The 20,371-nt window shown below is 50.3% G+C and overlaps 1 protein-coding gene across 6 annotated transcripts in view; it reads right to left on the bottom strand.

Moving 5' to 3' along the window:
- The window catches only part of HDAC5 (histone deacetylase 5), a 38,497-nt gene extending 31,851 nt beyond the window's left edge, over window positions 1–6,646 (bottom strand). The window contains exons 1-2 of one of the 6 annotated variants that reach the window (XM_040245191.1): window positions 6,514–6,646; window positions 596–805 (exon numbers count right to left, since the gene is read on the bottom strand). In XM_040245191.1, coding sequence (XP_040101125.1) covers window positions 596–791 — 196 coding nt within the window. In that variant the 5' untranslated portion in view covers window positions 792–805; window positions 6,514–6,646. Of the gene's footprint in view, window positions 1–595; window positions 806–6,261; window positions 6,442–6,513 lie in introns of those variants that run through there. The other 5 variants (XM_040245190.1, XM_040245192.1, XM_040245187.1 and 2 more) reach the window with 5 other exon arrangements.
- Between the last annotated feature and the right edge of the window lie 13,725 nt (window positions 6,647–20,371).

The following is a 20,371-nucleotide window of genomic DNA, read 5'->3' as shown; positions in this document are numbered from 1 at the left end:
ATGTCTACCTGGACTCAAAGAAGAGAGCCAAGTCTCCTCTGCAACGTGTCACTGCCCACTCCTCACCCAAATACCACTCATCCCAGCACAGGCTAAGGCTGGAGGCCTTGCAAACCTCCATCAAGAAAAAGAGTATGGAAAAGAGTATGGAACTTCAGCAAGAAGAAAGGACACCGCCATGACAAGGAAGCTGGGCAGTCAGCTATCACAGGGAACTTCTTCCAACATCATCCCCAGACCTCCCGAAGGGGTTCAGGGGCACATAGCCCCTTCACCCCTGCCTGTCTTGGTGAACAGGAGCAGGGTGGCATGGAATTGAAAGCCCCTGAGTCAAGAGGGCCAGCCTGGGATCACAGTTGGACCCATGCCCTCCCAGGGCTAGGCTGGACCATCAACCCATCAACTTCAGGTCTACCCCTTAGTCAGTCACTTCAGGCTTGCCTCTGTCCTCTTCTCACTATGCTTCTCCACTTCTGACCCCTTATTCCCTTATGGCTCAGACCCTGAAGATCAGCTGGCCTGGGGTGGATATACCCAGACAGCCCATTACATCCAAAGCCACCCCAGGTGCCTTCTCCAGCCTCCCAACTCTTACCCGACTCGGTGGGAGAGTTCATGCCGGCTCTGGGCCTGCAGGAAGCTGGCGTTGGGGGCTGGGACGGAGGGGGTGGAGCTGCGGTGATGTCAAAAGAGACAGACGATAACAGACAGACGGACGGGACAGGAGCCCGGGGCCGCTGTGCCTCTAACGCCCATCCGAGGCCATCCTTCGGGGCAAGGCAGTCAGGCATTCAGAACGGCATTCCTGGGGAGAGATGGAGCAGGGTTAGCGGGCCCCAACTCAGGAACCTGGGGGTGGAGGGAGACCTTGGAGCTTGTCAGTTACACCTAGGGAACAGAGGGAGGGCCACCTGCCCAGCAGCACGGCCCTGGACCAGACCTAGTTTCTTCTCTTTCTAACCGGTGAGGCTGCCAGCTCTCACGGGAAGGGAAATGGCTACGGTAACCACATCCAAACTTGCTTTCAGGTAACCATGTCCACTGCCAGGTGGGGAGACCTCAGAGACTCCCAAGGGTGCCCAATGCGGGATAGGGTGTGCGCCAAAGGTAAAAGTGCAGGAAGGCCTCTGAACTCTGTCCAGGTCAGTGGAGAGACGCAGGGCTGATCTGGAGGCCCTCAAAGAACTTAAGGGCGAGACTGGTCCTCCAGCCCCACAGCCTGAGCTTGGATGCTCATCTTCTCCCCAGATCCTAGTGTCACAAACCTGGAAACGCCACGTGCTGCTGTCTTGGTCTCCCCCATTCAACAACAGGTTGCCCTCAGAGAAAGAGGGCAACAACTGCTCTTTCTCTACCCATTAACCATGCTGTTTCTAAGAATTTCGAAAGATGGACACATTCATCCCACATCCGGTGCCCTCTGGACTAGGGGTCCAAGGCCCACACCCAGGGCCCTGCATGTGCTGTATAAGTTGTGCCCCGCGCAACGAGGTCTGAAATCCAGCCTCTGCTCTGCCTGCCAAGCTACACAGGCTGAATCCACCCAGAATAAGGGACGCTGTTTTCCAGTTTCTACAAAGACACCAGGAGACCCAGCAGCAGGCCTTCTGAGGCCAGCAGAGTAAGAGAGGATGTCCCAGTATTACAGAACCATGTGTTTGCCAACTGTCTCCACTCCTCCAGCTCCCCAACCCCCTCTAGCCCCACAGCTAGCCCTCAAGCCTCAGACACTACACACGCACCCACCTGGGCCCATCCCTAAAGAGTTCATGATCCACCCTAGACATGATCTCATTCATTTTTTTCCAAACGAAGGCAGGCCTTCCAACACCTAGTGAAATGGAGGGAACAGGAAGCAATAGGCAGGGGCCAAGTTTTAAACCCTAACTCTGCTCCCCAAACTAGGAAGAGGCAGTCACTTCCACCCCTGGACAGCCTACCTTCTGTCCGGATTAATTCTTGATAAACTTCGCATTCTCATCAAGGATGGCCAGGCATGAGGTCCATACGGGGCTGAGGAGCCCAGGAGTCAGCCATGGCAGAGACACGAGAACACAAACGTTGACACACACACAGATATACTGCACATATACCAAGAAGATCTCAAGTCTTCTACTGCCCCCCTGGGACTGGCCAAGGGACTGTTGAGAACCCACCAGGCCTCTCCTTCCCTTTCTCCAGCCCAGCCTCATAGGAGGAAGCAGGAAGTCAGGGTAGCCCACCCTCCAGCACCAAAGTCACACAGACCTCTCTACGTCTAACGCCTGACACAGCCCCTGCAGGGGAAACGAAGGCAGGCATTGGCAGGAGGTTCGGAGGGGGGACCACAATCCCAGCAGGAGAGGGCCCATCAACAAAGCTGACTTGCTGAATCTCAGGAGCCCAGCCTTCCCCAGCTGGCATTCTACTCTGTCTTGTGCCCAGGCGATGTCACGATGGAAAGGGCAACAGGAGGGGGCACAGCCTTAACCAAAACAAAGGTCACAAAGCCAACCAATCCCTGACTCGGTAGCCAGGGAAAGGTACACTCAGATGGGGAGGTGGGAGTAGGCCAAGAGAAGGGGCTGAATGGCTCCCAGCAGGCACAGGTGTGAGGCAAAGTCAGAAGAGGCTGTGCAGGGTTGGGGCCAAGCTCAGGAATGCAGCAGGTGGGGCTGTTGGTGCCCTGGCAGGGCCCGCGTGGGCAGACAGCTCAGCCCATGCCCACCCCAGGGCTGGCGCCCGGTCCTGCTCACACCCTTTCCCGTGGGCTGGGGAACACAGGTTCAGAATTTCCCACGATTCCCAGCAGCCCGAGTGACCCAGCCCGTCTCCTCAGTGAAAGGAACCTCCACAACAGGGCTCTCAGGAGGGGCAGAGTCTCCACGGGCCAAAAACTAGGTTAAGATCCGCCCTGAGCCCCCATCAGTCCTCAACCCCTGGAGAAAAGAGGAAGGGAGGGGCTCCCAGAACTCCCAGAAGGCTTGGGGCTCTGAAAGGCTGCACTCCGGCCCACCCTACCACATGTAACAGGACCCCTGGGCCCCGTCCACCTGCAAAGAGTGTCTGCCAACACTCCCAGGAAGCCTCCCTGGGAAACAAAGCAGCGTTCACTTTGATCGTTCATGGGGACAAGCATAGATATTTGACTGGGGATGGGGGGAAGGGCTGAAGGGGGCAAAGGGGAGCTTAATGGTGAAAACCTGAGCTGTCTGGTCCCTCCTCAGCTGGAGAAACTCACTGCTGACCACTGATATAGGAAGGTTGGGCGGTGGGGGGGCAGTTGGGGACCAAGAGCTCCGTGGCTTCTGGCACGGGAGCAGTGAGCACTCTGGCTTCCATGACATCACAAGCAGGCAGACCCAGGGTCCTGTCCACACCCCCTGAGAACTCTTGTCTTCCAGTCAGACCTCTGTCCCACTCCAGGATCCAAACCCACCTCCCACCTCCAGCCAGGGCGGCAGAAAACCAGCTGCATCTCACCCTACAAGTTCATGGCTAAGCTGGGGGAGGGAGGGCAAAACACCCTAGGGTGATACGCCCCACTCCATTCATAGGCAATACAATCTCCGGTGGAGGGTGGGAGGAGAAGGGCAGACAAGGGAGGGACAGGCAAGGATGCACTGCCTGAAAAGCCCCAAGTTCACAATGCGGCCCCACAGGCATCTCATCCCTCAAGGAACCTGAACACCACCACGAGGCAGTGGTTCCCTCTCCCAACACACCAGCTCCAGCCCTGCTCAAGACAAGCCCAAGTCCTGAGCACTGAGGCCGGCCGGCCGGGGACCCCTCCCCTCCCAGGTGAGCTGTCCAGACCAAATCCTGTGAGACTGCTCCCAGTCTGAGATGTGCCCCCAAAGTCTTCATCAGAAAGCCATGAGCCCAAACATCCCATCCCAAGGCACAAAGAAACTCTCATCTTGACCCCTCCTGACCAGGGCTCCGGCTGATCACTTTCCCCAGCCGGGAGCCTTCCTCCAAGCTGGCCCACCAGAAGCCTGGAGGCTGATCAGAGCCAGGCGGGGTGGCTGACTTGGATGTCAGGACCCAAACTAAGGGAGGAGGGAGGGCGACAGGGGAGGAAAAAAGGCACCAGGCTGACAAATTCATTTTTGCAATCGGCCCATTTCTGTTTGTCTGCTCAGACGCAGCTCCAGGCATCTGCACAAGCCAGATGGAGGGAGGCTGCTATTTCTAGAAAAAAAAGAGGGGGGGTGGTGAGAGGGGAGGGAGGGATGAGGCAGAGGGCAGAAGACCGGGTCTGTTTGCCCTAAAACCTCAGGCAGAAGGATACCCCCTCACCAGCACTACCAGACAGGGTCCCCATTCAAGAAAGGGCTGGGGCTGGGGCTGGGGTGAGGTGGGGTGGGGGAGAAGAAAGGCAGAGAAAGTTTAATTAGCCAAAGTCGGCTACAATGGGCCCCCTCACGGGCTGCATCAGGTTTTCATTCATGAGCAAGCGACAGTGCTCCAAAAACGCCAAGAACCGCCCCCCCTCGCCGTCTCTCCCCCACCCCCCACCAAGAGGAGTGCGTCCTCTAGCAGGCTGGCTGAGCCTGATGCCGTGTTCCAGACATCCCTCCTCAAAGGGATGTGAGTAGGAAGAATTAATTATTAAAGAGCAGCTGGTACTTCAGCACCAACTGCACTCTCCCCAGCTCCTATAGCTGTTGCCCCCCTCCTCCCTGCAGAAACACAAACTACCCGTGCCCCCCAGGCCCCATTTCTAAACACACAGCTAACATGCCACCCCTAGGGAAGGGAAAGCAAACCTTTGTCTCTGCAGCTACTTACAGTGGGTGGGGCATGTGATACTGCCAGCCACCACCCCCCCACTCCATTACTCCATCCAGCCACAGAGGAGGGTACACTGGGAAGGGGAGGTTGGCACAGAGCTAATGTGTCCTCCATCCTTGCCCCCAGGTAAACAGCACCTTGTATCTGCTCTCCGGCTCCCCGCATGCATACCTTCCCAGGATAGAGTGGAGATGCTGGCGGACCCAGTCCTCTAACTCAGAGACCCCTGCCTGCCTTGTCTGGACACAGCCCATAATCAAGTCCAAGGGGAGAAAAGCAAAGGGAGGTTTCAAGAGAAGGGGCAGAAGGCAAACCAAGAGCTCCCCAAGCTTTGTGTTTAAGAGGAAGAGAAGGGGGGAAGACTGAAATGAAAATGCAGGCAGCCCCCAACATGGCTCACCCACCATGCCCAGCCCAGCCCAGCGTCTCAACAGCCAGCACAGGCTGAGGAACTCTGGTGCCTAGAACTCAAACGGAGGACCCTTCCTGCCTACATCCTCTAAACCTGAAGAGGCCCAAGGCAGGACCCAGCTCCAGGCTCCAGTCCTCCAAAGCAGACTGGTCAGGGGTCCTTCTGGCTAAGACTCCTGGATCTCTCATCCCCTGCCTCCTTTTGTTCCTATGGTCTGACTCCATCCTTCCCTCCCAGTTGGACCTTGAACCCAGTTACCACCAAACCCACTTACCCCAACTGCCAAAGCTAATTCCAGGCCCCGGAAGCACAGTGGTCACTGTCAGACTGGTGGGTCTCTTGAGCACCCCAAAGCAGCTGCAGCTGCCACCCTTCCTCTTTAGGGATACACCTCACCTCAGAAGGCCATCCGGCGATTATCAGATGGTCACCTCCTCCCCAAAATGAGGCATTCCCACCTTCCCCTCTTCTCCCCAACCAACCAGCCTCCCAGATTAATTACTTATTACCCAGCCAGTTCTCATCTCCCCCAGGACCCCAGAGAAGGGTGGGGTAGGGAAGCAGCTCCCCCCAAGTTAAAAGGCACAGGCAGCGCCCCCTCCCTCTGTGAGACACAGACCCAGGATGAAAAATGGGGGGCATCCACCCCAGACAAGAAGTGGGGGGGGGGTAGCTTTCATCCCCTAGCTCTCTCTCTGGCTCCAGGGTGTCAGACAGGAGAAGAGGGTGGGAACAAACGCAGTAACGCCTCACTAGGGAAAGGGTGCGAATAATGGGAGAGAGAAGTAAGGTGGGCCCGCCGGCCCCCTCCTCGGGCATGTAAGTCAAGGACACAAAATCAAGGATGCGTTCCCAGGTATGGGTAGAAGCGCTGTGGGGTGGGGGCGCCCCTCACCTCAGAGTACCAAGAAAGGCTGTCCAGCGAAGAGGGGTCTGCAAAGAATTCAGGTGCAGGGCTCAAATCGCTCTGCAACGCACAGCGCGCAGCCCGGGAGAGGGCAAATCAGACAGCCCCGGCCGGTCTCCCGGCCATTTGGGGGTGTGGGTAGCGGGAAGACGGGCCCCTCCCTTACCTGTAGGAAAGGCGCCCCTGCCTGGGAGGGGCAGGGAGGGGCGCGGGTAGTAACCCCGAGGCCCGGCTCCCGGGCTGGCGATGCTCCCGGGGGGCGCCGCCTGGCACCCGGGCGCCGGGAGGAAGGAAGAGGGGCGCGGAGCTCGGCGCGCGCTCGGGGAGCCCGCGGGCAGCGACGGCAGGAGGAGGGGGCACTGTGTCGCGTCCGGGGAGCCTGGGGGAGATGGGATCGGGGCTGGTGCGGCGCGCTCACCCCCTGCGGCTCGAGCTCCGGCTTCGCGGGCGGCGGCGGCAGCAGCGGCGGCGGCAGCAGCGGCAGCACCTCCTCGACGGCTCCTCCATCTTTGCGGCGGCTCCTCCGGCTCCGCTCGCCGCCGCCACCAACAACAACATTCGGAGACGTCACTCCCGTCACGTGACCCTGCCCGGTGCTAAAAATAGAGCCAGACCCCCCCCCCGCAACTTCAGCCACCTCCAACCCCTCCCCTCTTTCTTGGCCCTCCCTGCCGGGCGGGGCCAACAGCGCCACCGTGACAGCTGCTTAAAGGGCCAGTACCCGCAAAGGGTTGGGCTGGGGAAGGGGAGGAAGGCAAGGGATCCGAGCCCTGTGAGCAGTGTTGGAAGGAGCGTTGCGGGCTTACGGGTTTGGTTCCTGGGGGCTCGGCCCTTGGGATGCACGATTTTCCTCCCTGCTCTTCCTCCACTTCCTTTTCAGACCTTGGATGGTGCAATCGTTGCCTGCCTAAGCTTCTCCCTAACACGCCCTCCCGTGGTGGGGGAGGGGACCTGGGGATGGATTCCTAGGGGCTGGGAGGGCCTTGGAGGCCCCAGCTAGGGGGCCATGCTGGGGGTGGATGTCTGGGACAAGCCTCGAACCCGCCAGCTCCGACCGCACACACTAAATCTGTGTCAAGGCAAAAAAAAAAAAAAAAAAGACTGGGAAAGGCCAGGACAGGGTTGTAACAGTCCAAAGCCTTCAAAAGGAAGACTTCCGGTCCCTGGCTTCGGTGCCATCCTCTTCTACAACTCAGTAACTCACTAATTCCACTAACGAAAATGTATCCTAAGGAAATAACATTGCTGTGCCTAAAAATGAGTATGGAAGGAAAGAGATTGCTTCTAATGATGTGAAAAGTTGGAAAGAACCTAAATATCCATCAGGAGAGGATTAGCTAATAAACTAGGGCACATCCACTCAGTGGAATCCCATCCAGATCCAGACATTTAAAATGATACAAATCTGTATAGGCCTTAAAAGATGCTCAAGATACGTGGTTTTCTTGAAAATCAGGAAACAAGTACTACAGAATTGTTCCATTATTTTTTTGTCTCTCCCCCTTCCATTATTATAAACAACAAACTACATACTACATCCATATGTCTGAATATGAATGTGCATTAATAAGCCTATAAGAATTTATGCCAAAATATTTACCTTTGCTTTCCTCTTTATCTTTTTCTGTATATCTGAAATTTTGCAACTATCATGTATCATTTATCTGATCGGAAAAAGGGAATATATAAATGTTTCTATCATAAATAAAAAAGGTTCTTCATACAAAGTAGCTCATGCATAAGTCTCACCCATGTCCATCCCCACCCCTTTTTTGAAGTCAAATCATCTCTCATTTGAGATATTCTGGCCGCCGCCCTGGCCAGTCCACTCCCTGCATCATCCCAGCCATCTCCCAAAGCCAGAATGACCTTTTCAGAACACAAATTTAATCAAGGGAGGGCTTAAAAGCTGTCCAGTTTTGTCACTGAAATCTGTGTCTGGCCCAGAAAACTGGCTTTCAAACTTTAGGGTACTCACAAATTACCTAAAGAACATGTTCAAAATGCTGACTCCTGAACCCCAGTGATAGTGTTTGTTTTTCAGTGGGGATGGGCCTACAATCTTCATTTTTAGTAATTTTGCTGCAGCTCGTCCTCTCCTCATATTTGAAAAAGGAAAAAAAAAAAAAACAGAAACTTCTACATGATCTGGTCCCACCTCACCTCTCTTCCTTTAGCTCTCTGTACTTCAGCCGTTGTGGCTTTCTCTCACAGCCTTGAAAAGCTAACCTCTTGTTCCTCAGGACCTTTGTACAGGCTGGTCAGTTTTTTCTCTTTCTGAAATGCTACCCTCCCCTCTTCCCGGCCTGGCTAACTCTTATTCATCCATAGCACTCAGTTAAATGTCACTTCCTTAAGACCCCATGCTTTCACTACCAAGGGCCTGGGTTCAATCCCTGGTTGGGGAACAAAGATCCCACAAGCTGCATGGGCATGGTCCAAAATATATATATATATATATAAATTCCTGTAAGAAGCCTTCCTTGGTCGTTTTAAGTTGGATCCTCTTGTTATGTTAAGGTTGCATGCCTTCACTGACCCTGATAACAATTTGTAAATATACATCTACTTATAGCATTATTGGATTAGTGTCCATCTCTTCCTCTGAGGAGTATTAAATTAAGCAAAGGTGAGTAGTTTTTTTTTTTTTTAAGATAACTTCTTTTTTGAAATATTTATTTATTTGGCTGCATCAAGTCTTAGTTGCTGCTCACAAGCTCTTCGTTATGTCATGTGGATCTTTCCTTGCATCAGGCAGGCTTAGTTGCTCTGCAGTTTGTGGGATCTTAGGTCTCCAACCAGGGATGGAACCAACATCTCCTGCATTGCAAGGCAGATTCTTAACCACTGAACAACCACCACCGAAGTCCCAAAGATAAACAGTTTTTGATTGTGGACTCTGAGCAGAAAGGCCACCTCAAAAAGTCATTCCATGTCACTCCAAGACAGGGGTCTTCTTGTGTCTGTCCTATAATGATGGTGCCATTTGCTGTCATTCTTGTTTTTTTCCTAGCCAGGCCACACGGCATGTGGGATCTTAGTTCTCCCACCAGAGATCAAAACCATGCCCCCTGTGTTGAAAGGAGACTTAACCACTGGACTGCTAGGGAAGTCCTGCATTTGCTGTGATTCTTATGCAATCTTATGACATCTCTTGGATGGTTAGGTTCGGTTGAAGTTTTGCTTTTTCAGTGCTTATGTTTTGCTTCCCCAAGCAGAGTAGGAGTTGCCTGGAAAAAGCAGTAAGGTCATATATATTTTTTTTTGCCTTTCTAGCACCTAGAACTCCACCTGACACATAGCAGATACAGGTTCAGAGACATTGAAGACTCTAGAGTTTTTTCTCTCAGGATCTCAGAACATGTGGGAAAATCTTCCCATTAGGTACAATAGATGTCAATAAATGTCTTATGGTCAAGCCCTTCCCATTCCACAGATGAAGGGACTGAAGCCCAGAGAATCTAAATAACTTGCCCAGAGTCACAGAGTTCATGCAAGCAAGAACTCGGATTCAAACTCAGATCTCTCTGGCTGTCCCCTAGATACTAGGGAAAGGACCTGGGGTAACTGGACTCCCAAGTTCAACACTCTAGCCCTGATCTCTGGAGGTTTCTGAGATGAACACCTTGTCCCTGCCATAGCCAAATGCCCCAGAAGTTAGAAAAATTCATCATATGTGGCCCTGATGAGTCTTCAGATTTTTTCTTATCTGGTAAGTGGGATTAAATATTTCCCCATGAATTCTTCGTATGTTTCTTGAGTATAAACAGAAAGTTCTGGCGATATAGAAATGAAACTACCTTTAAGGATCTTAGAGGTCTCTCACAGAGAATAAAACTATCTTTTGTTATGAGTCCCTGTGCTGTGCTGTGCTTAGTCGCTCAGTCATGTGCATCTCTTTGTGACTTCATGGATTGTAGCCCACCAGGCTCCTCTGTCCATGGGGATTCTCCAGGCAAGAATACTGGAGTGGATTGCCATGCCCTCATCCAGGGGATCTTCCCAACCCAGGAATCTAACCCAGGTCTCCCATATTGCAGGTGGATTCTTTACTGAGCCACCAGTGAAAGTGAAAGTGTTAGTCGAGTCGGCTCTTTGTGACCCCATGGACTGTAGCCTGCCAGGCCCCTCTGTCCATAGGATTTCCCAGGCAAGAAATCCCAGGCAAGATTTCCCAGGCAAGAAATCTCCTCCAGGAGATCTTCCCCACCCAGAAATCGAATCCAGATCTCCTGCATTGCAGACAGATCCTTTACCAGCTGAGCTACCAGGGAAGCCCTAGGAGTCCCTAAGGTGAGCCATGGCCAGGACCATTCACCATGGAAACGGGGATTACAAGGTTGTCTCCTTAACCAGTGCCTCAGATTCCCCATGTAGAATGATGAGGCAGAAGAGATCAACTAGTTGACTGGAAAACTTCTGACCCTGGGACCCAGCAGTGAATTTGGATTCTTGGTAGAAGGAAATTAATCTTGGAGAAGAGCCAGGTGTTTAACCTATAACCTGACGGGTTGGCAGCACCATTGGACTTTGAGAAGGAGGCATCAGGGCTGGGGAGAAGGAATGAGGACTGGTGAGCCACACTGCTAGGGGCTCTGGGAGCTCCTACTCCTGTCGGAAGTCACCAGAAATGTCCTGGCCAGTTCTTGGAGCAAGACAGAGGGCAGCCTTCCTCCCTAATCAGTGGATGCTATGGAACTCACAGATACCCCCATCTCCTCTACCCGCCTCTCACTCACCCAGCATCTAAAGTCAGCATTACCTGGGGACTTCCCTGGTGGTCCAATGACTAAGACTCTATGCTCCCAGTGTAGGGGACCCAGGTTCCATCCCTGGTCAGGGAACTAGATCCCACATGCCGCAACTAAGAGTTTGAATGCTGCCAATTCCACATGCCGCAACTAAAGATCAAAGATTCCAAGTGACGCAACTAAGATCTGGTCCGGCCAAATAAATATATTTTTTTAATTAATAAATAAAGTTAGCATTGTTTGGCGAAACAGATGAGGCACCCAGTACCAATGTGCCCTCACCTGAAACTCTCACCCAGATCCATGGATAGAATTCTAGAGGCTCTGGGGCAACCCTTGTAGAGTGTTCCAGCCTAGAGTTCTGGTCTCCAGTGGAGCAACACTTTAGGTGGCCCTGCTGGCCTCCAAAGAGTGCCTGGTGGAGAAATAGTCACCACAGCTGTGCCTAAATACAGCGTCAAGTGGAAAATAATACAGAACAAGGAAGAACTAAGCTGATAAACTCATGCAACACACATTTACTAGATATTTATCACAGGAAATAGGCATTCTTTAACACTTTTGTCAATTACCAAGGGCAACTTATTCACAGAAACATGTTGTTTCTAGTTCATTCAGTAAGAATATATTGACCTCATTGAAAAATCATGAGGTCAGCACAATACTAGTTACTTTGGGGATGACAAAAAATAAGAAAACAGGACGGGAGACAAGAAAACCTGGGTCCTAGGATCACTCAGGGCTTTCCTGGTAGCTCAGCTGGTAAAGAATCCATCTGCAATGGCAGGAGATCCTGGTTCAATTCCTGGGTCAGAAAGATCCCCTGGAGGAGGATAGGGCAACCCTCTCCAGTAGTCTTGCCTGGAAAATCCCCAGGGACAGAGGGCAGTAGTCCATGTGTTTGAAAAGAGTCAGACACGACTGAGTGATTAAGCACAGCACAGCACAGGATCACTCCATCCCGGTGTGCTATTGGGTAAGTCCCTCTAGGCCTTGGTGTCCTTATCTGGGAAACAGGACTGGACTGCTGTTCTCTGTGGTCCCTTTCAGCTCTGACCCTCTGAAAATCCCAAATTAGATGTGATGACGGCATCCAGAGTAGTGCTGGGCTTCAAAGTTTAGGCTGGATCTTTATTCCTTCAGGATGCTTTAAGGTTCAGTCCTGTCCATGGGTGATTACAATATGCCCAAGAGCCAAGGGGCTTCCCAGGTGGCACAGTGGTAAAGAATCCACCTACCGATGCAGGAGATGCAAGAGACGTGGGTTCAGTCCCTGCGTCAGAAAGATCACCTGGAGTAAGAAATGGCAACCCACTCCAGTATTCTTACCTGGACAAGTCTGTGGACAGAGGAGCCTGGCAGGCTACAGTCCATGGGGTTGCTAACACTTGGATATGACAGAGTTACTGAGCAAACACACAAGAGCCAAAAATGAGTTTATTTCAGGGCAAACAATTCATGTGCCCCAAGACACAAAGCAAAAGGCATGTCACAGAGAATTGTAATGTAAACTGCCCTCAGGATGCCTAAGTATGGCCCAGGTCTCCCGGTGTGATCCTGGACAAATCCCTTCTTCTCTGTGGGCCTCTATTTCTTGTAGGGTGACAGTGTTGGACTAGATTTCCTTCCTTCCAGCTGGAGACATTTCTGGAGGCTCTAACAGGTGAGGCTGAGAAGGAAAGGTGGAAAAACCACTTTTTCTCCCCTCTCTCTCCTGCCTTCTTCCCAGGGCCCTCTCCTCCAGACTTGGGGCAAAAAAAAAAAAAAACAGTTTCAGGCCAGCATCCAGGATATAGTCATGCTTGACTAGCTGAGATGTTTGGGAGAAGAGCAACAGATAGGGGCCTATGTAAGCTGCTACCCTTCTGGCCTCAGTTTGCTCATCTGTAAAATGGTATGATTCAATGGATGATGTCTAAGGATTTTTCCAGCTCTGTGAGCTAACAATTCTAGAGCTGTAGCTTAAAAAAAGCAAAAACAAAACAAGTATGTGTGGTGGGGGAACTTGCCTGGTGGTCCAGTAGTTAAGACTTTACCTTCCAATGCAGGGGGTGCAGGTTCAATCTCTGGTCGGGGAGCTAGGATCCCACATGCCTCTTGGCCCAAAAACCAAAACATCAAAACAAGCAATATTGTAACATATTCAACAAAAGACTTAAAAATAAAAAAAAATAATAAGTGGGCCCCGGAAGGAGATGCCGGCCCCAGTCATTCCTCACTTGACCTGGTGCTTGACACCTTCTGTCCCTTCCCAGGCCTCCTACCTCCTGCCTTCTTGGCCCAGAGACTGGAAGCAGGTGACTGTCTCTTCAGTCAGCAATGACCAAGCCTTGAGAAAGCCAGCATGGTGGCTCCTAGAAGAAGCTATGAATTTGTTTAAAAATAGAGACTGTTTTAGGTGCAGCTATCACCAATTGTCATGGTACCTTTAATATATATGTTATTTAGAGACAAAGCTGAAAAAAGCTGCCTGTATATGGACCAAGAGCTTCCCACAGCAGCTAAAGGACAGCAAGTGACCAGGAGGCCTGGAACAGAGGTGAGACCTTACGATAAAATTTCTCAGCTCGACTCCCCAAGCTAGGGACCCAGAGTGAGGCGTCTCACTGAGGCTTCTTACCCTGCTAGCAGCAAGACAACGGGCAGGAGGTTGTTCCAGTGAGGCTGTAGCTGAAAAGGAAACCTACCCTCTTTTCCACCGCCCTGCTGGGAGCTGGAAGTGAGGCCCAGATTTCCTGAACTGTACCGGGTTCCTGCCTGCCTGCTCAGGATTCAAGGCCTCCTGAACAGTGCTAGGGCAGCTCTGGCCAGTCATATCCTGTACGTCCGGTCCGCAGTCCCTCTAGAGTATGTCTCTGGGCGGGGCATGCGCACCAGGGAGGGGATGGAGGGTACAAACATGCCTGCCCTCTGGGAGCATATGAGACAAGAGAGCCCCAAGAAGCAGAATGAAGCAGTGGCAAAGAAGGGAGCCTGCGAGACACAAGCCAACTCAGCCTATAGAAGCTCAGGCCAAACGTTTGCCCTCTCTGAGCCTCAGTTTCCCCTCTGTAATGGGACGACTGGACTCTTTGATGCTGGGAGACCCTCTTGCCCCTGAGGTCATGAAACAACAGAGAACAAGACACATGGAGGGGCCTGGGCCCAGCCACTTGGCTTCCCTGGCCCAGTTGGCTTCCCTCCAGCAGGTCACCTACAGTTGACATACATTTTGCCCCCTTTCTGCATAAACATGTATTGAGAGACTTCCTTTTGGAAGGTTCTGTCACGTATATTACCATTCTCACCACAATTCTACAAGGTAGATGCTATGGATTCCATCTTATAAATAAGGAGACAGAGGCCCCGTGATGTTAAGCAATCAGTAAGTGGCAAGACCAGGGCAGAGGGAACTTTCTTAGTGGTCCCGTGGCTAAGACTCCGTGCTCCCAGTACAGGGCGCTTGTGATCAATCCTTGGTCAGGGAACTAGATCCCACAGGCCACAACTAACAATCTTGAATGCTGCAAGGATCAAAGATCCTGCGTGCCTCAACTAAGACCCAGCACAGCCAAATAAATAAGTAAAATACTAAAAAAAAAAAAAAAATGACCAGGGTAGGACCCATGCTATCTGGGTGCAGTGCCAGATGAGGTCTCCCCAGGTTTGAGAGGTCTCCTCTGTATAGGCAAAGACATCCGTGTCCTCTTTCTCCTGGGAACTCCTTACAGACCCAGACACCCCAATAGGAAGGCCTTGAGTTACATGTCTGGAAGGCACATTCCATCATCTTTATAGGGACTCTCTGGCATATCCATTGAGAATTCATCCTGTCCATCAGACAGAGCAGCAGACTAGACTTTACCCACCCCATTTGACTTCATCCTGCCAACTCCTCAAGATGAGTGTTGTTGCTATTGTTGTTATCATCATCCCCACTTTAAAGATGAAGGATCCGAGGCCCAGGAGACTTAAGGAACTTGCCCAAAGCCACAGATTCGGTAAGTTAAGATACAGGGATCTGACCCCAGGTTATCAGAGCCGAGAACACGATTAGTTTAACCACTAGACCCAAGCCCACTGAAAGAGTAAAGATCTAGACCTGGATTGAGGCTCTGCCACTGAACTAGCTATGTGAACTTGGAAATTCATTTGATACTTTATCTCTTAGAATTTCCTCATCCATAATAAAGGACAGTAACCTCCGCCACTCTGGGTTGCCAGAGCAGGACATGAGGGTACTTGTGTGAAGAGCCAGCACAGGACATGGCAAAGGGTAAGCCCAACCCTCATCTCCAGCCTTGATGTTATCACCCCTTGGTTTGGGCCAGCTGAAATGCTACTGGCACTCCCACTCCCTGAGCAAGGAACTCATCTTCTACACCAGAAATGACCTCTGCCCCACACTTTTTCACCTTGCTATTTGCAGATCCTGGGTTCCCATCCCACTGTCCCAGACATTGTAGAATTGCTCTAGGGGTGGGTAGGGGTGCAAGCCCAGATGCCCCAGAGATGCTATAGGAACAAGGCTTCCAGACTAGGGTTGCCAGAATTAGGGAAAAAAGAAAAGAAAGACTGCGCAGTTAAATTTACATTTCAGATAAACAAGGAATAATTTTGTATACTTATATAAAGAGTTCATGCCTTTAAGTTCAGTTCAGTCACTCAGTTGTGTTTGACTCTTTGTGACCCCATGAATCCCAGCACGCCAGGCCTCCCTGTCCATCACCAACTCCTGGAGTCCACCCAAACCCATGTCGATTGAGTCGGTGATGCCATCCAACCATCTCATCCTCTGTCATCCCCTTTTCCTCCTGCCCTCAATCTTTCCCAGCATCAGGGTCTTTTCCAATGAGTCAGCTCTTCGCATCAGGTGGCCAAAGTATTGGAGTTTCAGCTTCAGCATCAATCCTTCCAAAGAAATCCCAGGACTGATCTCCTTTAGGATGGACTGGTTGGATCTCCTTGTAGTCCAAGGGACTCTCAAGAGTCTTCTCCAACACCACAGTTCAAAAGCATCAATTCTTCGGCGCTCAGCTTTCTTCACAGTCCAACTCTCACATCCATACATGACCACTGGAAAAACCATAGCCTTGACTAGACAGACCTTTGTTGGCAAAGTAATGTCTCTGCTTTTCAATATGCTGTCTAGGCTGGTCATAACTTTCCTTCCAAGGAGTAAGAGTCTTTTAATTTCATGGCTGCAATCACCATCTGCAGTGATTTTGGAACCCAGAAAAATAAAGTCAGCCACTGTTTCCACTGTTTCCCCATCTATTTCCCATGAAGTGATGGGACTGGATGCCATGATCTTAGTTTTCTGAATGTTGAGCTTTAAGCCAACTTTTTTAATCTCCTCTTTCACTTTCATCAAGCGGCTCTTTAGTTCTTCACTTTCTGCCATAAGGGTGGTGTCATCTGCATATCTGAGGTTATTGATGTTTCTCTTAGCGATCTTGATTCCAGCTTGTGCTTCCTCCAGCCCAGCATTTCTCATGATGTACTCTGCATATAAGTTAAATAAGCAGGGTGACAATATACAGCCTTGTACTCCTTTTCCTATTTGGAACCTGTCTGTTGTTCCATGTCCAGTTCTAACTATTGCTTCCTGACCTGCATACAGGTTTCTCAAGAGGCAGGTCAGGTGGTCTCGTATTCCCATTTCTTTCAGAATTTTCCACAGTTTATTGTGATCCACACAGTCAAAGGCTTTGGCATAGTCAATAAAGCAGAAATAGATGTTTTTCTGGAACTCTCTTGCTTTCTCGATGATCCATCGGATGTTGGCAATTTGATCTCTGGTTCCTCTGCCTTTTCTAAAACCAGCTTGAATATCTGGGACTTCATGGTTCATGTATCCCTGAAGCCTGGCTTGGAGAATTTTAAGTATTACTTTACTAGTATATGAGATGAGTGCAATTGTGTGGTAGTTTGAGCATTCTTTGGCATTGCCTTTCTTTGGGATTGGAATGAAAACTGACCTTTTCCAGTCCTGTGGCCACTGCTGAGTTTTCCAAATTTGCTGGCATATTGAGGGCAGCACTTTCACGGCATCATCTTTCAGGATTTGAAATAGCTCAACTGGAATTCCATCACCTCCACTAGTTCATAATGATGCTTTCTAAGGCCTACTTGACTTCACATTCCAGGATGTCTGGCTCTAGGTGAGTGATCATGCCTTAAAAAAACTTATATTATTTTTATATTTGTATTTAAAAAGGTATTCCTTATCGGAAACTCAGATTTAAATGGTTGCCCTGTATTTTATCTGACAGTCCCTACTCCTAGACCTCAAGGTCAGGTTGGAAGACAGCCCATGAAATGATTTTTTTGTTTTGTTTTAATAATTTTATTTATTTACTTATTTTTGGCTGTGCTGGGTCTTCGTTGCTGCAGAGGCTTTTCTCTAGTTATGGAGGCACATGGGCTCAATAGTTGCGGTTCCCCTGTTTTAGAGCACAGGCTCAGAAGTTGCTTGTGGCTCAGGGGCTTAGTTGCTCCACAGTATGTGGGATCTTCCCAGATCAGAGATTGAACCTATGTCTACTGGCATTGGCAGGCGGATTCTTTCCCACTGAGCAACCAGGGAAGCCCCCAGGAAGTGGTTTTTGTTAAGAAATTTTAAACAAAAGAACCCATTTTAAGTATACAATTCAACATTTTCTAAGTAAATTTACCAACATGTACAACCGTCACATAGTCTGGTTTCAAAAACATTTTTATCACCCAATAAAATGCCCATTTACAGTTAATTTCCATTATCTCCCCCACAAGTAGCTTTTTAAAATATTTAATAAATAAATAATATTTTTTTCTGCTGTAAAAATTCATACACTCTTAATGTAGAAACAAGGGGTGGGAGGGAGATCGGAGAAGTACAAAGAAGAAAATAAAATCACTCCTAAGTGCATAATTCAATGAGAACAATTATTAGTAATTAGGTAAATGCTTTTCTAATTTTTCCCATGTTTATATTTTTTCAAGAAAAATTATATCACATTATATCACACAGTATCTTACTATTTATTTTTTTGTATCATGAAAATATTCCCATGGCATTAAATCTTCTTCCACAGCCTCATTTTTAAAGGTTGAGCAGTATTCCATTGTTTTTTTTTAAATATTATTTATTTATTTGATTGAGCTGGGGCTTTTATGCTGCAGTAGGCATAAACTTCGATTCTCCTTGAGGCTCTCAGGATTTTTAGTTGTGACATGAGAACTATTAGTTGCTGCTTGTGGGATCTAGCTCCTTAATCAAAGATCAAACCCAGCTGCCCTGCTTTGGGAGCATGGAGTCTGAGCCTCTGGACCACCAGGCAGGTCCCCCATGGTGTTGTTTTACCAGTTTCTTTATTCAGTCCCTTTTTGATGGACATTTGGGTTGTTTTCAATTTTTCACCATTTTAAATAATGCTGTGATCTGCTTTCTTATAGCTAAATCCTTGCACACATCAATTATTGTTTTTCGTAGAGGTGGAGCTGTTTTGTCAAATATCTTGCATGCATGCACTCGTGCCTGCTCAGTCGTGTGTGACTCTCTGCAACCCCTTGGACTGTGGCCCGCCAGGCACCCCTGTTCATGGGATTTTCCAGGCAAGAATACTGGAGAGGGTTGCCATTCCCTTCTCCAGGGAATCTTTCTGACCCAGGGATCGAACCTGTATTTCTGGCGTCTCCTGCACTGGCAGGTAGATTCTTTACCACTGAGCCACCTGGGAAGCCCGTTTTGTCAAAGGGTCTACGCACTTTTAAAGCTTTTGATGATTTATTTACCACCTTGTAAGGGACACCACCCTGGGACCCAGTTGTCCAAGTCAGAAGCCTCAGGTTAAGTTCAATCCTAGATAAAAAGGTTGACTGATACCCGGTGGTGGGATTCAGATTGGTCCTTGGAGGAACAGGTCCCGGAAGTGCAGAGGGGAGAAGCTACCAGGTTCTGAAGACTGTTAGGTACTGGGGGGACACTGTGGGATCTCCCTGGAAACCAGAAGAATACTCTTGCCGTTACTCCATCCCCTCCTCGCCACCAGCCACAGGTGCCCCAGACAACAAGCTTGAGCAGCTCCTTCCCTGCTGCCCCGTTTGCCTCCGTGCTCCAGGCAAGCTGGACATGGCTCGCAGGAATCTAGCCAGCTGCAGTCTGTCCTGAGTCCTGCCCTCCCCCACGGTCCGGAGAGAGTCAGCGTCGCTTCTAGGGGCCGACCTTGGCACCCCCCCACCCAGGGGTCCAGCCTCCCTGCCTTCACCCCGCAACCGTGGAAGAAGACCGCACGCGGAAGGCTTGGGGAGGTGGGTGTCGGACTGGAGGCGTAGATCTTATGATGACTCACATGCCAGCGGAGAGGGAGAAAGGGGCTGGGGGAATGAATGGATTGCAAACCAGAGGGGAGGGGCCAAGGAGAAGAGCTTTGGTGCCTCGATTCCACCGCGTCAGTTTCTTCAACATCTGCAGTGCGTGGGGCTGAGCGATCCCACTGGGGAGTTGGGGGGGGTGGGCTGGCTGACGTTTGCTTCCCGCCCGCTGGGTTGGCCCGAGCAGTTCATGAATGACTCACCTCATTGTCAGGCTGATTCACCGCTCGCCTGGGGACTTGCGGGAGGCGGGTGGGGGGCACTGGGGGGAGCTGGGGCGGGGGCGGAGTAGGGGGCTGGGGGAGGGGAGGCGGCCTCAGCCTCCCTGCTGGGGTCCGGACGCGATGGACGGGTTTCCGGGATAAGAAGGAGGGGCGAGCACATGGCTTGGTCCGTGGAGAATAAGCTTGAGGTTCTGTCACTAGTGTACCTGTGACTGTTTACTTTTAAATTAATTAAAATTAAAACCAACGAGAGCTTCAGTTCCTCAGTGTCACCAGCCACACTTCAAGCTGTCAGTAGCACGTGTTGTTGTCAACAGCTACTCTATTGGATAATGCGGAAAGTTCTATGCGGCAGTGCTGGTCTACACAGCCTTCACATACACAATGCCACACAGACCAGACCTTCAGCCACCCCCGTACACTCAGGACCCCCCCTCTTTGTAGGCAGCATATAACAAACACAACTCCACACACATTCCACACACTCATTCAACATGCAACAGCCACCCACCGACACATCCCTGCAGAACTCTCAGTATGTGTACACACTTCCAGTGTATGCCACTGTCCATGGGAAGACAAATGTAAACACATAAACATGCATCATCACTGTGAATTGCATACAACTGTTAATATGATCAAAATACAAATTAGGACAAAATGTATTTGCAAATATGCTGAAATAGATACAAACTCAAGCCATGTGGTTCCCATAACAAATCTCAGCACGTTTGCAAACTCCAGCATGGGGGAAGGGAACCCATGTTGTTGAGCCTCTGCCAAGGTGCTGGGCATGGAGTTAGCCATTTCAATGTGTTAATTCATTTAATTCCACAGCAATCCTGTGAGGAAGTTGTATTATTCTATTTGCATAGAGGGGACAGCTAAGTTCAGAGAGGTAAAGTAACTTACTGAAGGTCACACAGCCAGTTAGCAGTATGGTCAAATATGAACCCCCGTTTATCTA

The sequence above is a fragment of the Oryx dammah genome, unplaced genomic scaffold (genome assembly GCF_014754425.2).
Source record: "Oryx dammah isolate SB20612 unplaced genomic scaffold, SCBI_Odam_1.1 HiC_scaffold_8, whole genome shotgun sequence".
Classification (NCBI taxonomy): domain Eukaryota; kingdom Metazoa; phylum Chordata; class Mammalia; order Artiodactyla; family Bovidae; genus Oryx; species Oryx dammah.
The sequence above is the reverse complement of the archived record's forward strand: the minus strand, read 5'-3'. Positions and strand labels throughout refer to the sequence as shown.